The 22,708-nt window shown below is 45.5% G+C and overlaps 1 protein-coding gene across 1 annotated transcript in view; it reads right to left on the reverse strand.

Annotated features, from left to right (window-relative positions):
* LOC123770532 (glutamyl aminopeptidase) overlaps nt 1-22,708 on the reverse strand; it is a 140,271-nt gene that overhangs the window by 82,974 nt on the left and 34,589 nt on the right. Inside the window, exons 5-9 of the mRNA XM_069324492.1 lie at nt 22,035-22,148; nt 13,334-13,478; nt 9,507-9,677; nt 2,819-2,916; nt 1,172-1,306 (exon numbers count right to left, since the gene is read on the reverse strand). Coding sequence (XP_069180593.1) covers nt 1,172-1,306; nt 2,819-2,916; nt 9,507-9,677; nt 13,334-13,478; nt 22,035-22,148 — 663 coding nt within the window. The remainder of the gene's footprint in view (nt 1-1,171; nt 1,307-2,818; nt 2,917-9,506; nt 9,678-13,333; nt 13,479-22,034; nt 22,149-22,708) is intronic.

The raw sequence follows: 22,708 nt of genomic DNA on the forward strand, positions 1-22,708 counted from the left end.
ACAAATGATGCCTCTGAAATGCTATCACCGGCTAACTCCTTGTTGTGTATCCAAATTAATAACAACTTTTCAACATCCTCAAGCGTTTGTGTTCTTTGTTTTGCGATTGTTGATATGCCTCTGCCACTTTAACACTCATAATGTCCCTTTTCTTAGCAATTACAGTGCATATCATTGACATAGATTTGTTGTACTGCCTAGCTAGTTCAACAACCTGTGTACCATTTTCATGTTTACGAATGATCTCGTTTTTCCTCTATCGTCATTCTCACGTGTGTTTTCTTGGCTTGAACCTTACCACTGGCTTTCTTGGGATCCATGGTGAGATATATAACAATTATTATGTTCAAATACCCAAAAACCTAAAAAAAAAACTAATTCTTTACAAAGAATTCAGGCGCAATTGTCACTAGGCAGGAGGCACTGGTAGGCGAGAAGTCACAATAACGTGGCTGAAATATGAACTACACTAGAAAGTGAAGGGACCACACACAAAAACCACACACTAGAAAGTGAAGGGACGACGACGTTTTAGTCCGTCCTGGACCATTCTCAACATGATTGTGAATGATCGACTTGAGAATGGTCCCGGACGGTCTCACAATCGAATTAGGAATGGTCCAGGACAGACCGAAACGTCGTCATCCCTTCACTTTCTAGTGTGTGGTTTGGTCAACGAGGCACTAGTAAACTGAGGTGTGATCACCGTGCCACCACGAGCTAGGTTGGCCATACGCGTATCAACAAACTTCGTTTCCCAAGGCAAACCTCGTAAACCGATTCTGATTTTACATAGAAATTGGGCTCATAACTCGAAAAGTTTGTAAATGGGGGCATTCGTAAGCTGAGGTGTCACTGTATATGATGTATATTAGATTAGATATATATTTTATGTCTGACAATTCTAAGACATATCTGATAATCTATACTGTATTAATTTTCTAAGCCATATGTGTAGCAAGATATATCTTAATAACCTAGCCCACAATTATGAAACAAAAAGAAAATGATGACAATTCGTTCATTTAAAAACCCTTATCAAGTCGAGCAGGAAGACCAAAACATCATCCCTTTCCTTTCTTTTCACATGTGTGATTTGGGTCATCATTCAGCCACATTATAGTGGCTTATTCTCCTAATAAATGTTAACACTATATTATGAAACAATCACCTTTTTGTAAGATATTGCATCAAACATGGCGTTAATCTGGTCAGTTGTAGTCACCAGCTTCACAATGGGATGAGAACTAAGACATGCATCTATTTCCATCACCACCTGCAGACTCTTTAACAGGAACTGGGCATCCTAAAACACACACAAAGAGTTCACATTATAATGCATCCATCAATTAAAAACCAACACAAAAGCCAGTTGTGGAAATTTTTATCCAAACCACACCTGGGACACCATCACCTGCTTGCCAGAGCAGCGTAAAAAAATATTAGACATGAAGAGCCATTGAGAATGTCAATATAGGTTCCCAGCTGTCATTGAATCGTGGGACCTACCTCACACTCAAAAATCCACATTAGTAATCGATTAATAATTATAATTGAATATTAATACTAAGGTAACCATTTATATAATAACCTACTTCAGTAACAATATCATTAAGACCCAGAAATGATAGGTGAAAAGCAAGCTGGTAAATACTGTAATGTCAAAATTGCAAATACATTTCCCAAGTGTATGTGTGTGTATATTTGCTAAGTAACCTCAGGACCTGATTCTTTACTAATTAAATACAAATTAATTTTATTATCAAGGACAGGTTTATTAAGCCCCCAGGAGGGGTTGAAAATCGGGTTCATTCTAGACTCACATTCGAGAATTCCAGGTTTATATCCCGGGTGGGACAGAAATAGATACAGCCGCATTATCTATCACCGAATGCCCCTGTTCACCTAGTAGCAAATAGGTACCTAGGAGTTAGTCCATTTGTTGTGAGGCTGCATCCTGGGCAGGGTCAGTAACGTGGGGTGGGGGGGGGGGGGGAGACCTCGAAATAAGCCTAATGTGTATGAATACATTCTGGCTTTCTGTCCCACAACACAATGAATTATTATCATCAGCATCATCCATTACAAAACTATATCATCTGCACACATCACATCACATTTTCTATACAGATTCTTAAATTTGTGTTGTTGGTGAGAGGAAAGCCTGTACAGTATTTAGGCTTGTATCAAGGTCACTTTAAGATCAAACCCCTGACCTTTCCCAGGATGACACCCACAACATTTACCTAACTACACACACACACACACTCACCAATTAGGTGAGTACACACACATACATACATACACACACAATCTGCCTACCTGTCCCATGACACAATGAATTATTATATTATTATAAGCATCTTAGGAAGTTCCTGAACATCTTAAAATTCTTACTAACAATTAGTGAATAAGTACAAAACTATTGAAATGTATATGTAATACTACTTTGATAATGGAAGAACAGTAAAATATGTACAGTCCAAAACTTTGGAAGATAAGTTGAGACCTTATGCTAAAGTGAGGAAGCTTTATATACTGTAGTAAGAAAATAAAGACAAATGGAGTATTGTATACAGTACTGTATTTAAATAATGGGAGGCAAGAGGGGGAACCCAAACCATGAATATTTAAGAGAATGAGAAAATGTTAAGGCTTTACGATGGGCTCAAACCCACTTTCTCAACTCCTTTAGCTTGCGCACCAGGGATGCAGGTTCGATTCCATTGTATGACCTCGATACTGTATTTTCATATAGATTTATCAAGTAATTTTACTGTATCTATGAGCATATTAACAGGATATAGGATAAACTTACCATATCCCAGTCTGGATACATATAATCAACGCCTTTATACTCCACATAGCTGGCAAAACCTTCATTGAGCCACAGGTCATTCCACCACTCTAGTGTTACTGAAAATTATTAATTTTTAAAAGTTACAAATAAAACTAAAATTATATTTCATAAAATAGTTCTTAAACATTTATATTTCAACTCCAATACAGTATTTAGTCATACATGAAAGCACAATTTTCAATTAAACATTTCCTTTGCAACATTTGCAAATGCAAAACTGCAACATTCTTTGTAGGAGGACAGGTTGAACAGTTATCATGAAAGAAAATGACAAACATCACCTCACCTTAGACTTCTCATCCTCATCCTCTTCTTAACACTTTCGCCCGGGCATGACGCAGCATTGCGTCATCCGTTTACTGGCGGTACATCCGGGGATGACGCAGCATTGCGTCATCCACTTTAAATAATCGCCAAAAATCAGGTTTTTTCCGATTTTTTGGGGACTGGTTTTAAAATGCGCGCCGATGTCTTCCCATTTTTCTTGTTGAGCCTCGTGGCCCTCAGGTGGCTTGGCACATGCCGTGGGCCCATTGCTTTCGCTCCACTGTTGTGACCAATGTCGCCTCCCCTCGCATCTCTAACGTGTGAACATTTCGCCTATTTTCCGTGGCTATATTTCTTACTGCGGCTTTAGAAACTATCTATGCTTACTCCACGATGGATAGTGATCATGAACAAGGCCCTTCCAGGAAGAAAATTGCGAAAGAAAGGCTTGAAAAGGGCGGGAATTGGGAGTGTAGGTGGAAAGCGGCTGAGAACTCACTCGCGGCTAACGCGTGGCCTGTCTTCAACTCGTCGGCGGTTGGAGCATGACCAGGTTTTTTATTTGATATGCTAATGTTCCTCTAGAGAATTCTATTGCGAACCCATTGAGACCAAAATAAAAGACCTAGGATAAAAATTAAGATGACCAGAGTGAAAATAGTGAAAACATTTTATCGCGTTTGCGCGCTCCTGGGTAACTCGTTCGCACTTTCTCTGTTTGCTGCGGGTAATTAGCCGGGCTTTTGGAGTTTATATGCATTTAGTGCTGAAGAGAATTCTATTGCGAATACAATAATACCAAACTTAATCTCGTAGGACGAGAATTAAGGTGACAAAGTTGATGAGAGTATACACTTTTCAGATTTTACGCGCACTTACGTGACACCCTGGGTCCCATATCGCACAGTTGAGGGGTGGCGAGCGGGGTGCACCAAAGTGTTAACATACAATTAATGAACATACTGTAATATAGTACAATAAACCCAGAGCCGAATATATTGAAATGCCCCTCTCTGGAAGAGCCCTGGTGGCTTAACCTCTCAACTGCACAATGTACCTGCAGGCCCTCGTCTGGGGTGCGCAGCGCGCCTCCGGGTATTTTTATTTTTCATGTTCCATTCAAAACTGGCGCGTGGTGACGCGGGTACGAAATGGATGCCTGGAGGGGCCCCAGTGATCGTCCGCCATCTTGAAAAAAAATCCCAGCATGCCCCGCGGCCGTGGGGAGCCTCAGTTTCAAAGCAGCAACCATGTCTCGCACATCGTCTACGAGCTCCCGCTCCACGGTGACCCACGGTCATGGAAAACGACTCTCTGAGGAGGAGATATGCCACATTTTGTACGATGGCGGTGCTATGGATGATGACCTAGACTATGATCCAGAGAAAGACCTGACACAGGGGTCTAATACGAGTGAGGGGAGAGACGGAGGTGGATGATGTGGCGAGCGTGTATGGTACACGCGCCTCGCCCAGCCTGCTTCGCCACCCTGGGTCAACATCGTTATCACCACCACCATGTATGTCCCCAGATGCAAGTTAATTCAGTGACCGTACATGCGATGATTCTTTCTCGGGGTTCAGTGACATAGGCTCCGATACAAGTAGTGTGGACGACCCGAGTACGAGCAGCGAGAGTGTTACCCTCGTAACATACGTGTTACGAACGTGTTAAAAACACACGTGAAATGTACTTGTTTCTGGCACTCAGCATGATGATGAAGTACTTCGAGAAAGCTGTCGTCCAGGATTATTGGAGCAAAGACAGCCTAGTTCCATCGCTTGTGGAACTAGGGGGGGGGGTGTCATATTTGGAAGCCAAGCAGTTGACGGGTTAATGAAGCTATCTTGCTGAGATTGCTCCATACTAAAAGATCACAACAGTTGTGGAAGTTCTGTTTGGCAAACTGGAGACTAATGCCAGAATCTGAATCACCTGACAGAGGTACACAAAGCAAGAGACAGTCCACCATCTCACAGGAAAAAGCCTCAAAATGTCAGCGAAGTTTTACAGACAACTGGATGGTTCATAAAACATGAAGCCTCAAAACTGCAAAACAAATCTGCAAATGATTCACACAGAACAAGGAATTCACTCAAACTAATTCAAAACTTGGTATTAGTGATTACCACCACCAGGTGGCCTGACCCCAGCCCCATCTCAATTTTGGAGCTGATAAACAACCTAATGATGAAACAAAAAACCAGTGTTGAATATAATGAGATGCCATTTCCTGGGTAAGCCCCAGAGGGACCCCCCTGGGGCTATCGGGCTAATATGCAATTCATTAGACCAGTCATAGGAGTTCAGCCTACCGGGGACCACGAGGCAGGACCTGGCCCCCTTGGAGAAGAACAGGGACCAATGGCCCTGTAACCCTTCCCCCACTTTCCAGTGGTTGGGGGTTTTTCCCTTATCTGCCTTCGACCGAGGTTAAGCGCCTAGAAAGGTAGGCATAACAAAACAAACACCACATGTAAGAAAATTGCAACCAAAAACCGAACAGAGACAAAACTTCCTCCAATCCCAAGCAAACAAGCAAACATCACACTTCACCGCCGTATTGCTCTTCTGCATAGGCCCCCCGTGCCGATGACCTAGACATTCCAGTCCGAAGATGCGGAGGCCCACCAACCAGAGGGAGGGAGGGAGGGTACCAGGGAGCCTCCGGGACTCACCCAGAAAATGGCGCTTCATTATATTCAATGCTGGTTTAGTGTGGGGAGCCCCTTTGGCTCCCTGCAGCTACATAACCAAAGATAAGGAAAAGAGGGACTTACCCGGAAGGCGGTCGCCACAGGCTCCTCAACTCGAAGGAGAGACAACTGGCAGCAACCTGCGACCCAAAGTCACACACGAACACCCAGGACCAGGAATGTTGACCAAATAATAGGCAGCCAGGACCCTGTTCAACCTCCAAAATCACCGCGCCCGAATATCAGCCCAAGACATGTTGCCGAAGACTGCAGCCAAAGCAGCAAACTTCCTAACATCATGGGCATGAGGATAGACCGCAGGCAGGCTAGACTTAGTAACCCTGCAGACGACCTGGAAGACCCAAGCCCTGGAACAGGGAACGAGGGAAACCGGATCAACCCAAATAGTATCCCTGGCCACAGAAGCCAAGACTCGTAGGTAACGGCGAAGAGATGCAACCGGACACAACATATGATGCACCCTCGGCCCGACAAACTAAGCATCAACGACCCAAGCACCCCCTCTCGTTTCTTTGCCAGAAAAGAAGGAGAAGGCTGCAACCGAACAGACAGACTACCAGGACCAAAGGAGCAGAAACTCCCGTGCCGGAGCAGAGCATGAAGCTCACCGACCCAACCCCCAAGAGGCCAATGAAAACAGAAACAGAGCCTTGGAAAAACAATCTTTAACCGAAGGGACCACCACGAATCGAGGAGAAGAGAGATAGGAGAGCACCCTATCCAAGAACCAGGATGGCTCAAGGGCACACAAGCAGGCCGAAGGTGAAACAAAGCACCAGAAATCTTATGGAACAGGGCAGAAGTGACCACACCAAATGCAAGCTGCAGCGGCTCTGCCAGCGCTGCATGATACGAGGCAACAGTATTGGGCATTAAATGATGGTCCTGAAAAAGCCAAGACAGAAAGGACAAGACAACCCGATCAGAAAGAGAAGACAACGTACAAAGAGAGAAAATGGTGGAAAGAATGCTAGAAAATGTCATACCGTCGCCGAGACGAAGCTCTCAGGTGGGACACCATCAACGAAGCAACTTGATCACCATACTAATGGTGATAAACCCGCATCAAAAAGACCAGACGCCAAGAGCGGAGAAGACCGAACCAGCCGTGTACCAGACTGGCCCGATCAACTAAAAGAGACAGAGCTGCGGAAAACACCGCGGGTTAGGACACCGAGCAAGCAGCACCTGAAACCAAGGCTGGGCCAGCCACCAAGGGGCCAAGAGTCCCGTACTCTCCCGTGGTAGAACTCCAACTGAGCAAGAACCCGAAGCAACAGCTAGACCAGAGGGAAGAGGTACAGGCAACCCCACCCCAACCAGTCCTGGTGTCCTACGCAAACACCCTGCGTTCGGGGAAGGGGGTCACATATACCGGGAGATGCCTCAACCAAACCGACGCGAAGAGGTACACCTCAGGGAGCCCGTACATCTGTTAGAGCCAACTGAAAAAGTTGGTGTTGATCATCCATTTCGTGGACAGGGAAATGAACCCAGACAGGGTGTCCGCCAAGACGTTGGACACTTCCTGCATATGAACCACACGCAGAGCCAAATCCTGAGAATCCAGCAGATGAGCCACTCGAAGCGACCAGCCCCAAGGAGGCAAGGACTTAAGGTAATCCCTGCGGTTCAGATAATAAATCACTAGAGAACAGTCCGAATGGAACCGAATGGTTGAACCCCAAGCAACCCGAACACTACGAAGCGACAACCAGATCGCCGCGAACTTCTGCACTGTGCTGTGAGTCCTACAGAAGGACGGACCTCACCGTCCCTGGTCGGCCTGGTAAGCACTGGTCAAAAAGCCCCAGCCGAGAAATGACGCATCCATGAGCACATCGAGCAAAGGCTCTAGTAGGTGCCAAGGCACCGAATCTCGAAAAACCCGAAAAGGAAGCTGGCAATGCAACAACTGGCACAATTCCCCCAGAAGCTGAATCCAAGGATTGCGAGAGAGGCGGAAGGGGCGTCCCCAAAGGAACCAGAACAAATGCTGAAGCCAAACCCGACCCAGTGAGTAAACCATCACGGTGAAGTCCAGACTCCCACACAACTGCTCGAGCAACTGCCGAGTGACCCGGGAACCTGCCTCCCCGAAACAGCTGAAGGCGGGACTGCAGCCGCAACAATGCCTCCGGAGGTAGACACACATGGAAGTGGTCTGGAATCCCAAACAAGACCCAGTCGGGTCTGAACCTGGGACGGAACCAGATGGAACTTCCTCCATCTGGTTCCGTCCCAGGATTCAAAGGAAGGAAAAGATCCTTTAGAGGAATCAAAAGATCCATGATCAGCGGAAGGCTATAATCAGTAATAAGGCCTCTCAAGGACAAACCCTCAAACATCAGAGAAGATAACTCTTGTGCAAGGGCTGTATTAGCAGGCATGCAGTGAAGAAGACCCTGAACCCATGCAGCCTGAAATGCAACAAGAAGTCACATCAACAACACACATATGAAGCCAATACTAAAACACACAATTAATACACAAAGTAAATGGTCCCCACAGGACAGCAGAGTCAAAGGATAACTGACAAAGCCATCCAGGGCTTTGGCAGGGCTTGCTCATAACTGATGGACTGAAACATTACAGGCAGATCCAAATGCTGCCTCATTAGCAAGAGAACTGCAATGGGATATGACTGAGGGCTGGGGCCGGACTGCCTAGTGGTGGTAACGGGTGTTAACAAGTTTCAAGCTAGTTTAGGTGAGCCCCATGTTCTGTGTGAATCATTTGCCGAGTTATTTGGCATTTTCGAAGCTTCATTTTCTGTAAACCCTCCCGTTGTCTATAAAGCTTTGCTGATTTCCTGGAGACTTTTTTTGTAGAGTAATGGATTGTCACTCGCTCCTTGCACCTCTGAGGGGACCAGGTCCTGGCTCCTGGTAGGCCAAACAGAATTTCTACAACAGATGTGATCTTTCAGTACAGAGCATTCTCAAAGATAGCTTCAGGTAGCCACGGGGAAGGGGGAGGGGCCCTCCAGAAAACCATCGTTGAATGTAATGAAAGGCCTGTTTCTGGAGAGTCCTTGGAGATTCCCTCCCAGAAAATATATAATTTATTATGCATATAAAACAGGTTAATATCACTGCAGCCAACAAATTTTTCATTTAATTACTGTACTTTTTGCCTATTTCATGCAAAATTACTAAGGTTGATTGCTATATAAAGAAGGCTACACATGTTGTAATTAAAGTTGCACATTACCCTCATTATAAATTGTACAAGAATTGGGGTTTACCTCACGTCTCCGCTTCCTACCTCTTGCAAGTGTCACTGCCTGATTTTACCATCTTACCTGACCTCTCTAATTCTAGCCTTGATATGGGTTCAGGACGGACTAATATGTCGCCACTTTCATTTTACTTAATTTCATACATGTGGGTTGGGATATTTTTTCAGCCATGTTATTGTGACTTATTCTCTGTTTACAGTAGTGTGTATCAGTGTGTTGACCAGACCACACACTAGAAGGTGAAGGGACGACGACGTTTCGGTCCGTCCTGGACCATTCTCAAGTCAATTGAGAATGTATATTCTATCAGTATATTCTTGCTTTCATATTCATGATCTAGAATTGTAGACTAATAATCCTCATTACCTAAATCTAAGAATGATCAACTCTGCCAAGGATATTTTATACATTTATCTCTTACCGAGGTTGCCAAACCACTGATGTGCGAGCTCATGGGATATGACAGCAGTTACCCGTTGCAAGTTTGCAGCAGAGCTCTGCATTTCGTTGTAAAAGATAGAAGTTTCCCGATATGTTATGATCCCCCAGTGTTCTGTTGCACCAGACGAATAATCTGGAATTGCTGCCATGTCTGGAAAGGAAGAAACTTAAGTCCATAAATGATCCTTCTACATGGCTATTCATCTATATAATCTATGTAGGACTGAAAACAGGAGATGCTTTTTCACCCACAGAGGAGTAAACCCGTGGAACTGCCTACCCGCTGAAACCGTAAATGCCAAAACTCTGTTGGGTTTTAAAATACAGCTGGAAAGGATCATCAGGACAAATGAGGGGACCTTTGACAAACCACCAGCTTCCTGTCCTTGTCGAGGCCACTAGTATTAGTGGCCCTCGGGTAAATTCAGGTAAATAATCAGTGACTCATTTCCTCCCTCTTGCTAAGCCAGCTACATTGTAATTACCCAAGTGTAGTTACAGGATGAGAGCTACGCTCGTGGTGTCCCGTCTCCCCAGCATGTCATATAACGCTTTGAAATTACTGACGGTTTTGGCTTCCGCCACCTTCTCACTTAACTTGTTCCAACAGTCTACCACTCTGTTTACAAAAGTGAATTTTCTTATATTTCTCCGGCAGCTTTGTTTCGTTAGTTTAAATCTATGACCTCTTGTTCTTGAAGTTCCGGGTCTCAGGAATTCTTCCCTATCAATTTTATCGATTCCTGTTACTATTTTGAACGTAGTGATTATATCGCCTCTTTTTCTTCTATCTTCTAGTTTTTGCATATTTAATGCCTCTAACCTCTCCTCGTAGCTCTTGTCCTTCAGTTCTGGGAGCCACTTAGTGGCATGTCGTTTCACCCTTTCCAGTTTGTTGATGTGCTTCTTAAGATATGGGCACCACACAACCGCTGTATATTCCAGCTTTGGTCTAACAAAAGTCATGAACAATTTCTTTAGTATTTCTCCATCCATGTATATAAAAGCAATTCTGAAGTTAGAAAGTGTAGCATAGGCTCCTCGCACAATGTTCTTAATGTGGTCTTCAGGTGACATTGTAATCTTCAGATAAATAACTCGATGCGCACAAATAAAAAGAAAGAAAAGTGATGATGTTTTGGCCCACCCTGGACCCTAATCAAGTCTTGGACAACTAGCAACCCTCAAACTTGCACAAAAAAGAGTGCAAATCTGGGGGAAATATCCATAGGACCACCAAACCCACAGGGGACTACTAGGGCATGAAGGGCAAACCCAAGAAGGACATCCAGGCACTAGGATCGCTACGCTACAATACAGCCTGGGTGACACAGCTGTGAAGGCCAACCTCAGTGCACAGAGAGAAGCGTGTGAACCACCAGTGCACCCAACCAGCCAAAGTCGCTCCCAACTCAAGTTAAGACAGGAAAGTTGCAAGACACACGACTCGCCTTGGGTGAGGGCGAGCCACCACAGGGCCACCACAAGTGAGGAGGACCTCTAAGCTAACAATTCTAAATCTCTCTGGGGAAAATAACCCTGGCAATGCAAGGGCAGTACTAGGAAGCACACAGGGGAAGATAATCATGTGCACATGCAGCTCCAAGCACCCTCAAAACTACTCTCACTACACCACAGTGTACAGGAAATGCCATCAAGAACACCGGAGCCAGCACAGAAGAGCGGAAACCCAGTACACACTACATTAGCTATGTAGGGTGTACATAATGTACTACATTAGCTATGTTAGGGTGTAAATGCTGACTGGCAGTGAGCTATCCCACCTTCCCCCTAACAAGTGGGGGAGGTGGGGAAAACGAGTTCGTGCTAGTTCATAGAGACTTGAGGGGTCCCGGTAGTACAGTCAAGTTCGTTCTTGATGCACAATCGAGAACTCTGGGTTCAAATCCCGGGTGGAACAGAAATGGTTGGGCACATTTCCTTTCACCTAATGCCTTTGTTCACCTAGCAGTAAGTAGGTACTCAGGAGTTAGTCAGCTCGTCATGGGGCTGCATCCTGGGTGGGGTCAGTAATTCGACCATGTGGGGGTGCCCTTGATATAAGCCTAACATGTACAAATACACTCTGGCTTCTTGTTCCCCAACACAATGAATTAATAATAATTCATTTTGTTGAGGTTTTGTTTGTTTACATAGTGGGAAAGTTCCTTTGATGGACCTCAAAGATTCAGTCTTTTTAGAAGCCAGCAATAGTATGTTTTGGCTCATCGACTTACTGGTTGCCTTCCCTGGTGAGGTGTTGAAAATAAATGTCAAAACTCCCATGTAAATCTGGTGCTAATTAAGATGCAGGCAGTGTGCGGACGGGCTCATGTACCAGGGCCATAGGTGGTGATTAAGTGAAAAGGCAGTGTGTAGTGCATCGGCATCAAGGACAGGGAGAGGTGTGCTAGTTGAACTGGTTATCTTGAGGTTATCTTGAGATGATTTCGGGGCTTTAGTGTCCCCGCGGCCCGGTCCTCGACCAGGCCTCCACCCCCAGGAAGCAGCCCGTGACAGCTGACTAACACCCAGGTACCTATTTTACTGCTAGGTAACAGGGACATAGGGTGAAAGAAACTCTGCCCATTGTTTCTCGCCGGCGCCTGGGATCAAACCCAGGACCACAGGATCACAAGTCCAGTGTGCTGTCCGCTCGGCCGACCGGCTCCCTAAAGGAAACTAAAGAACTAAAGGATTCCCTGTTGGTCATAGCAACAAGGAAATTACTGTTAGAGTTGAATGGTGATGGAGAGTCGGCAAGTCAAACTGTAGGTCCTGCACAGTGCAAGTGGTGCGTTTGAGTGGGCAGTGCAGTAGGATGCAGTGGACGTGGTAGATGAATCTGACGAAGCAGCAGCTGTAGTGGGAGTCACTGTAGGACCTGTGACGGAATCAGCAGGATAGGCTGTAGGTCCCAGAAGATGTAGTCGATAATGAGGTGGTCAGATGAGTAATAGATGACCATGGTACAAGTGTGAGAGCCAGATAGGGTCTCTCAGATTACAGGCAATGAGGGGTCCAATTCAATCCTGTTATTTTTAGGCATCTGGCAGACAGCTGTCAGAGGGTGTATTTTTCTCCAGTGTTGCTACATTTTTTGTTTATTTTCAGTGCTCATTTCTTTTCATCAAGTGCTTTGTTATTATTATTATTATTACTGTATACTGTATAAAGCTCCAGTTCTATTATTTAACTACTTGCCCACTAGGCTGAGCTGAATGTACACAACTACATAGTGTTTATATACAAATTACTCTGGGGAAACAAAGTTTTCATTGAGAGTAGGAGAGGCTTCGCTTGGAGAGTGAGGTACCTACTCATGTGTATCAAAACACCAGATATCAGGTCAAAGTGAGACCAGGTGTGACCAGCTGATTCTCATGGTGACAATGTCCATGGAGACAATGACACAGCCACCCCGGCATAATGACAAGACCAGTTTGGGGATTCACAGCCACATCCCCCACAGGCAAGTGACAGCATATAAAGAGAGTGCCACAGTTTGAGTTTGGCGGAGTTTCAGATAGTGGGCACTGGAAACAGGAGTCCTAATAAGTTTCCTAATAAGTCCTGGCCTAAGTTTCTGAAGGTACTGATTCTGTTCCGTGTCCGACGAGCATGGTGGCCAGGTGGAGTGCATCGTACAGATGGCAGGTGACTGAAGACTCCTGGTTCTACTCCACTCTGCTCAGGGGACAGCACCTTGAGTTCCTTTCATGGCATGACTGCATGTAAAGGGGCAATGTGCACCACAGTAGGTAGAAATATCATATAAGCACAAAACATATAAGATTAGGAACTTACCACTCTTAGGTAGAGGAAACGGCATATCAAACATCCGTTCGTACATTTGCAAAATGCTTGCTCCTGTATCGAGGGCATACTGGGTGTTCTCTATCCGATCTGAAGGAGCATACACACGGAACGGCATCCCACTACCAAGAATTTTCTGAAAACAAGAGAACACATAACAAGCAGGTGGCTTCCTGTTCCATTGAGGCCATTGGAGATGGGGACCCTCAGTTCATTTCAGGTAAATAATCTATGATATAATTATGGCTAACTTTATATTAGACCTTCACTTATACAAAGGGTATGGCTGTTGGAGCCTTTTGGAAGAGCTCTGTAAAAAGAATGACTTGGGTCAGTGCTATGAACACAATGTTATATACAATGCTCTACTGTAGTTTAGTAAGAAAATATAACCCTATTAAGATTTCAACACATAAATGTACATTGCAAGTGGGTTACAATGTACATTTACTTACATTACTTACATTAAGAAAGAATCCATATTTATTGGAGATTCTTGGTGGGTATGAACCACACCTACATCAGCAAATATTGGAGATTCTTGGTCTCCATACCCACACCTACATCAGCAAATATTGGAGATTCTTGGTCTCCATACCCACACCTACATCAGCAAATATTGGAGATTCTTGGTCTCCGTACCGACATACAGTGGTACCTCGGATTACGAGCATTCCTGGTTACGAGCTTTTCGGGTTACGAGCAGGATTAGCTCGGAAAATTTACATCGGGATACAAGCATTGCTTCAGGATACGAGTGTGTTGATACGCGTACAGGCCGATCTAGCGCGATCTAGCAATCACCGCTCAGTTTACCAGTGCCTCGCGCCCAGTGACTATCCCGACTGAATTCTTCACCAGGATTTACTGTTTCTTTTTGGAATTTTTGCTATTTGACCATAAAATTTGTTATTATATATATCACAATGGGTCCCAAGAAAGCCAGTGGTAAGGTTCAAGGCAAGAAATCTCATGTGAGGATGACAATAGAGGAAAAGCAAGAGATCATTCGGAAGCATGAAAATGGTGCACATGTTGTTGAACTTTGTGGGCAGTACAACAAATCCACGTCAACAATATGCACTATACTTGCCAAGAAAAAGGACATTTTGAGTGCTAAAGTGGCAAAAGGCATATCAACAATCACGAAACAAAGACCACAAATACTTGAGGAAGTGGTAAAGTTGTTATTATTTTGGATACACAATAGGGAGTTAGCAGGTGATAGTGTTTCTGAGGCCATCATTTGTGAGAAAGCCAGGGTATTGCACGAAGACCTTGTAAAGAAAACCCCTGCAACGAGTGATGCAAATACGACAGACTTTAAGGCAAGCAGGGGATGGTTTGAGAAATTTAGAAAAAGAAGTGGTATCCATAGTGTTGCGAGGCATGGGGAGGCAGTCAGCTCAGACAAACCAGCCGCTGGACGATTTATTGAAGAATTTAAAGAGTTTGCAGAGGCTGAGGGATACCTACCGTGAAAAGTGTTTAATTGTGATGGGACAGGACTGTTCTGGAAAAAGATTGCCTAAGAGGACATACATTACCAAGCAGGAAAAAGCATTGCCCAGACACAAGCCTATGAAAGATAGGTTTACGCTTGTCCTGTGTTCAAATGCGAGTGGCGATTTGAAAATTAAACCCTTGCTTGTGTATCATTCTGAAAATCCAAGGGTTTTCAAACAGCATAAAGTGCAGAAAAACCAAATGTGTGTGACGTGGAGGGCTAATAATAAGGCATGGGTGACTAGGATTTTTTTTTCGGAGTGGGTGAATGAAGTGGTGTGCCCTGCCATAGAAAAATATCTCCAGGAGAAACATTTGCCACTCAAGGCCCTGCTTCTCCTCAACAATGCTCCTGCTCATCCTCCAGGTTTGGAAGATGATTTTTTGCACAGATACAGTAAATTTTTCACAGTAAAGTTTGTTCCTCCTAACACCACTCCTCTAATTCAGCCTATGGACCAGAAAATCATAGCGAATTTTAAGAAACTTTATGAAAGGGCACTTTTCTGGAAATGTTTTGAAGTGACTGAAGCCACAAAACTCACCCTCAATGAATTCTGGAAAGACCATTTTAACATTTGTAGTTCTTTTAAACTCGATGACAAAGCCTGGCAAGAAGTGACTCAAAGAACCCTGATCTCTGGCTGGAGAAAATTGTGGCCTGAATGTGTGACAGAACTAGACTTTGAGGGGTTTGAGCTTGTAAATGATGTGCCTATTGTTGAGGAAATTGTTACTCTGGCCCGGCAAATGGGTTTGGAATTGGATGGTGGTGATGTGGAGGAGTTGGTGGAAGAACACAACGAAGAACTGACCACCGAAGAACTCCAAGCCCTTCAAAAGGAACAGCAAGAAGACACAGCTGAGGATGTTTCTCCAGTGAAGGAGGATGAGGCAGCAGCAAATATCCTCCACATCTGACACAAAGTGGTGTCAGATGTGGGAAGAAATGCAAACTTTTATTTAAATGACTCGCCCAGAGAAAGCTGTAGTAGGCCGTTGCATAAATCTTTTCAATGACAATGTGTTGCCTCACTACAGAAACATCTTGCAAAGAAGGGAAAAACAATCATTAATGGACCGCTTTGTTGTGAGAAAACCAAGCAGTGAGCCACAACCCAGACCTAGTGGTATGCAGGCAAAACGTGCCAGAGAATGCACTCCAGAGAGGTCCTCACTGCCTGATGCTATAATGGAAGGGGACTCCCCTTCCAAACAGTAACACCCCTCCTCCTCACCATCTTCCATACACCAACAGCAGTCATCAGCAAGGGTAAGTAATAACTTGAACATACTTTTGTATTGTAGATTTCGATGAATTAGGTATAAAATTTAGTTTGAAGTGAGGTTTTTGGGTAATCAGGAACAGACTAATTCATTTCCCATTATTTCTTATGGGGACATTAGCTTCGGTTTATGAGTTTTCGGGTTACGAGCCGTCTCCAGGAACGGATTAAACTCTTAAACCAAGATACCCCCTGTATCAGCAAATAAAAACATAAGAATAAATGAAACTGTAAAAGGGCTATTGACCCATATAAAGTATCTTCTATTTATATCCACCTAAACTTATTCATATCTATATGTCTAACCTAAACTAGAAACAATCAATTAATCTCACATTTATTATGTTACCCATTTATTTGTTCCATAAATCAACAACCAGTACAGTATCTCCAAACCATTATTTACCCAGGTCTTCCTTAAATTAAATTTTTGTTTAATTTTTATCTATTGTCTGATGTCCTATTTTTTGTTGGTATATTTGAAACCAATTTGGCTAAAGTATCTCTGCTAAGTTACAATTTAACCTTACCCTGCATGACACAATCAGATACGCTCTGTGGAGAACCCCTCCGGCTCTCTGAAGCTACCTAATCACAGAAAAAGTAAGAGGGACTTACCCAGGAGGCGACCGCCACTTGCACCTCAACGAGAAGTCGAGCCACCAAGGCTGTTTAAATGTAAACAGAAACAGACAGTGCCAAAAACGGCAGCTAAAGTAGCAAATTTGCGAACATTATGGGTGCAAGGATAGACTGCAGGCTGGCTGGACCAAATAACCCTGCTGACAATCTGGGAGACCTGAGCCCTGAAACAGAGAAGGGAAACCGAGTCAACCCAAAGCTCATCCCCGGCCACCAAGGCCGTGGCACGCAAATAACGGCAAAGAGCCGCAACCGGACAACACATGATGCACTACCAGCCGAAGCAGCCAAGCATCAACCACCCAAGTACCCCTTCGGAAATCTGCCATCTCGTTCTTCGCCAAGAAGAAAAGAAGACAACAGTTGCAAACAAACAAACCTACTACCAGGACCAGAAGAGCAGAAACCCCAGCACCAGAGGGCATGAAGCTCCCTGACCCGACCCCCAAAGGCCAATGCCAACAAGAAAAGAGCCTTATCAAAACAATCCCAAACCGAAGGGGCCACCACAAACCCAGGAGAAGAGAGCACCTGGTTTAACGACCAGGACAGCTCAGGCGGTGCATGAGCAGGCCAGTGGTGAAACAACACCAAGACAACTTGCAAAACGGAGCGGCAGTAACATCCACCCTGAACACAAGCTTGAGTGGCTCCGCCAGCACAACATGTTACCAGGTGACAGTATTCGGCATAAGATGACGGTCCTGAAACAGCCAAGAGAGAATGGACAAAACAATCTGATCCAAAACTGAAGACAACCTACGAAGAGACAAAAAAAGATGAAAGCACATTCCCCCCCAGGAAACTTCATACTACTGCCGAGACGAAATACACAGGTGGGACACCATCAACGAAGTCACCTGATCACCATACAAGTGGTGATAGACCCATGTCAGAAAGACCAGATGCGAAGATCAGTGGAGAAGATCGAAACAGCCACGTACCGGAGTGGACTGATCTGCTGGAAGAGGCGGAGCTGTGGTAAAGTTCCCAGGTTCGGACACCCAACAAACAGCGCCAGAAACCAAAGTTGGGCCGACCACCAAGGGTTCAACAGGGCAACTCTTCCCCGGTAAGTCTCCAACTGAGCCAGAACTTGAAGCAACAGCGGAACCAGGGGGACAGAGGTAAAGGTAACCCCACCTCGACCAGTCCACCCGAAAGACAGTGACCCTGATGGCCTCGCAATCAGGAAAGGGCACCACATATCGGGAGACTCCTCAACCATACCGATGCAAAGTGGTCCCCCCCATTGCCCCCGTCAACGGGGCGACCCACCAAAGTGCCGGCACTCCTTACTAGCAGCCGACTGACGGGCAGAGCGAATACTGCGATGACCAGCTGCCACCGGCTTGAAAGGCAACGCCGGTTCTGAAACCAGCACCACTGGCCTACCATGATCGAAGGTACCCCCAAACCCTGGCACGAATCATCCATGAAAGACCCCCACTGCCACCCCAGAGAACCAACTGGTCAGACATAGGGTAACAGCTAGACGAAGTCACTTGCAGATACTACACAACCACAGAATCAGCAAAAGACAATGGACATAAGGGTGACAAAAACATAAGAGCCAGGGCCCACATGGATTCCAGGAAGTGAGCGAGCATAGCCAGCCGGCACACGAGGTGAGAATCAAAGAACAAAGACACAGCCGCCTTCAGAATTGGCGCAAACAACTACAACAAGGCACCCGATGCCCGAGCCTCCGATGCAAGTGCACCCAACACTGGCCCTGCACCTAGCACCTCCACATCCTCCTCAAGCCAGTCCGAAGACAGCTCTAGCAGGGAAAAAAAATGCAAAACCGATGTCAAGTACTCCTGGGCACGCAAATCCTCAGCTACCAGGGATGCCAAAAGGACAGGAACCTGCATGTGAAGCTGCACCTGGCCAGTATCATTAGGAAGAACAGGGGTGAATAAGCACACATTGAGGTGCTCCAACTCACCCCCCAGGTAAACCTGAACAACCGTAGAAGTTTCCTGCCATTCAAGCTTGCAGGTCTGACAGAACAAATGCCATACTCCCAAAGAAAAGAAAGGGCAGTCTGCTAACCAGGATGACTCCGACACCTCGTAACGCACCCAATAAGGAAGAGTATAACTGAATTCAAACGAGGCAGGGTCCATTATCGAGGCACAATCTGGGTTACACAGGAGGTACGCTGCAATGGCCTCCTGAACCTCCTTAGGCAGGATGCCAAAAACCTCCGAAAGGAAGGGACCGAAGAACTTAAGAGAACCCGGAACCAAACCCGGGGAGAAGCAGAACTCGTATCAAATTCACATAGGGAGGGGGGGGGGGGGTATGAAAACTTCTCCCCCTGTAACGGGGTCAAACGGGACCCAAGCCCCCAAAGTCAACTCCTCCCCGCCCCCCGGGATCCTCCACGCCAGAACCTATGGCAGAGCTGTCCTCCAAACCCTCCATCCCTAAAGAAAAGGCAAAGTCCACCGGAAAAGCTGGGAAAAGAGGGTCCGCTGGTCAGACCCCGACGCCCCGGCTGGAGGAGCAAGCTCTAATGCCTCCATTGTTGAACCAGATGGGGCAGCCCCAAAAACCGCCCAAGTCTCACCACCATCTAGACCCTGCCCCGACTCCGAAACCCTTAGACGTTTGGGAGCCAGCAGCAGGGGAAGGGGAGCAGGACAAATAACAGCAGGGGAAGAACGAGCGGGCGCAGATGAAACCAAAGTCAAAGCGAATAATGCCCCCAAGTCCGAGTCCCTATAACCAAAGCGGGGCAGCCACGGGTCATCCGGAAAGGCAACCAACCTATTGTGTTGCAGCAACCTAAACCTTGCATGCAACGCCGAAGCTGCCTGCACCCGATTATTAGTATCAGTGGATTGGGTGAATTGGAGCACCAGTAAGGAACACCACTTGCAGGACTCAAGGTCAAAGGTGTCATTGACCCAACAGGCAGCATGACAGAGGCAAAACCGGTGAATGTCACTCTGAGACAAGGAGGACAGAACAACCTTCGAACTCACAGAAGGCGAGATGGGACCCAGAGAACACATCCATGAGACCAATGAGAACAATGGGGTTTTCCAGGGCCTTTAGGCTGACTGCTTAGGGAAACCCAGGTAAGGTACTGCTAACCGGTTGGCCCAAACTAGCGAGGGAACAATTGAAGCTGAATCCCTGCGACGTGTACAATCACGGGGACCAAGCGGGGTACCACCAGAATAACAGAGGGTGAATAACAACCAAGTGGCAGACCCCCCCCACCAGACAACAAACAAAAAGAAAAGAAAAACCCTGCAAAAGTACAACGTCACCAGGAGGAACAGAACTGGCCACTGTGATAATAGGTGACAAGCTGCACAGTACCTTACACCCCTACCAGTGATGATACTACCTCCTACCCAAGATCAAACAGCAGCTATGAAACCCCCAGCTGACCCCAAGGGCGCGCAATCACCAAGCAGCAAAAGATCCCTACAGAGGTAGTCCCTGAATGACTTGTGGAAGATAACCCCAAGCCGCAATGGCAGTACTTACAGGGCACCTAGGGAAGACGGCCCTAGGCGTATGCAGTTCCAGTACTCCGTGAATTACTCACGACACACACACCACAACACAGCAGAATAACACCGCAAAGGAACAGCACTGCACAGAGACAGGATCCAAAGTCGAACGACTGGTTGACAGGTCTCTGCTCACACCCTCCTGTTCCCTGATGCCTTACCACCCCCCCCCAACATCATTGACATCATTTATTATAAATTCTTCATTTTGATTACAGAATATGATAGAGCAATGTGTTACAAACAACTGAAATGATAACATTTTCTCAGCTAATTTGGTGAAAAGCAGACAGTGTGTCCCTGACAACACCTGACCATCTGCCTCCTCCTGACAACACCTGACCATCTGCCTCCTCCTGACAACACCTGACCATCTGCCTCCTTCTAACAACACCTGCCTCCCCTGCCACCACCTGCCTCCCATGACACCACCTGCCTCCCCCTGACACCACCTGCCTCCCCCTGACACCACCTGCCTCCCCCTGACACCACCTGCCTCCCCCTGACACCACCTGCCTCCCCCTGACACCACCTGCCTCCCCCTGACACCACCTGCCTCCCCCTGACACCACCTGCCTCCCCCTGACACCACCTGCCTCCCCTAACAACACCTGCCTTCCCTGACACCACCTGCCTCCCCTAACATCTGACACTACCTGCCACCACCTGCCTCCCCTAACATTTGACACCACCTGTCTCCCTGACAACATCTGACACCACCTGCCTCCCCTGACAACATCTGACACAACCTGACTCTTCTGACACCATTTTATCATCCTTCAACCATTTCTCACTGGAAACAATAGGCAAGCAAAATATAATTCTGTACAACTGTTTACACTTTGGTGAATCATAGTTGATGACAGTGGCTGTCATCAACTATGACAGCTCGATCTCTGTGATCGCTCGGACGAACAATCCTCACTTAAGCGAACATTTGCATGTTCCACTGAACATTTGTATGTTCCACTGAACATTTGTATGTTCCACTGAACATTTGTATGTTCCACTGAACATTTGTATGTTCCACTGAACATTTGTATGTTCCACTGAACATTTGGTACAGAGTTCAATTTGTTCGGATCATCCGGGAATTCGATAGAGCGGGGTTCGTTAGAGTGAGGAAGTACTGTACATAAGCATGTACAGAGTTATATAAAACATGTATATACAGTACTGTGTAATAACAACAAAATGAGTATGTTTTATTGTTCAAAGAATATACAGTGTAATACTCATTGTGCACATATTAACAACATTTGGATGCCTGATTTTCTGGATGCTTTTCTGGCAGGGTGATGAGAATATTTTCTCCACTCTCCAAGTCTTTGAGAGACACCAGGTTCTGGCTCTAGTTCCCAGTAGGCCAGGACTCCCGTCACTGATGTGACACAGTAACGGAAAGCCATCTCGGCAAGACAACTTCAAGGAGCCACCATGGGGTGCCTACCAGAAAACATTTATCTATACAGAACTTCTATGAATGGAAGTGGCAGCCAAGAATCATCACTGGAATAGCAGGAATGTCTCTATATTTAACCTACCAATGATAGTAGAAGGCAACACTTATAAGTGGGATAATGGATAAGCTTGAATACTTCTATGAATGAGAGAATCCTCAATGGCATAAAGAGCATACCTCTATACTGCATGTCATAAGTAGGGTAGGAAAGCAATGCTAGGTACAGTAATATCAATATGTAAGTAAATATAAATCTTTACCTCTTTAAATGTGAAGTCACACACAATAAAGCACACAAGGTAGGTGACCATTGGCACAGACTTCTTGAACGTGACTTCCGTGAGGCCTTCAGATGGTGCACCTAACGACTCTTTCTGTATAAAGAATCATGTTCAAACATGTTAATTGTCATATGGTACAGAAAAGTAAATTAAATCCAGAGAATTAAGTCACAATATTGTGGTTAAAGCAAATAACCTCACACACACACATTACAAATTATGTGGAAAGGAATTGCAGAACTTTAATAAAGAAGCATTGAACATGTCAAAGCTAAAAAATCGAAGAAACAGAGGTTATATGATCACCATTTACAAAATAATAACAGGAATTGACCAAATTGATAAAGAGGAATTCCTGAAACCAGTAACTTCACAAATGAGATGACATGGATTTAAGCTAAGGAAACAAAGGTGCTGAAACAACATTAGAACATTTTCTTTTGCTAACAGAGTGGTAGACGGTTGGAACAAGTTAAGTAAGGTGGTGGTGGAGGCCAAAACTGTAAGTAATTTCAAAGCGTTACATGACAAAGAGTACTGAGAAGACAGGGGATACTGAGAGTAGCTCTCATCCTGCAGCTACATTTAGGTAATTACAGTTAGATAATTACACACACACACCTCATTCTGTGAGGTGACTCATTTTGTGAACC

The sequence above is a fragment of the Procambarus clarkii genome, chromosome 14 (assembly GCF_040958095.1).
Source record: "Procambarus clarkii isolate CNS0578487 chromosome 14, FALCON_Pclarkii_2.0, whole genome shotgun sequence".
Lineage (NCBI taxonomy): Eukaryota > Metazoa > Arthropoda > Malacostraca > Decapoda > Cambaridae > Procambarus > Procambarus clarkii.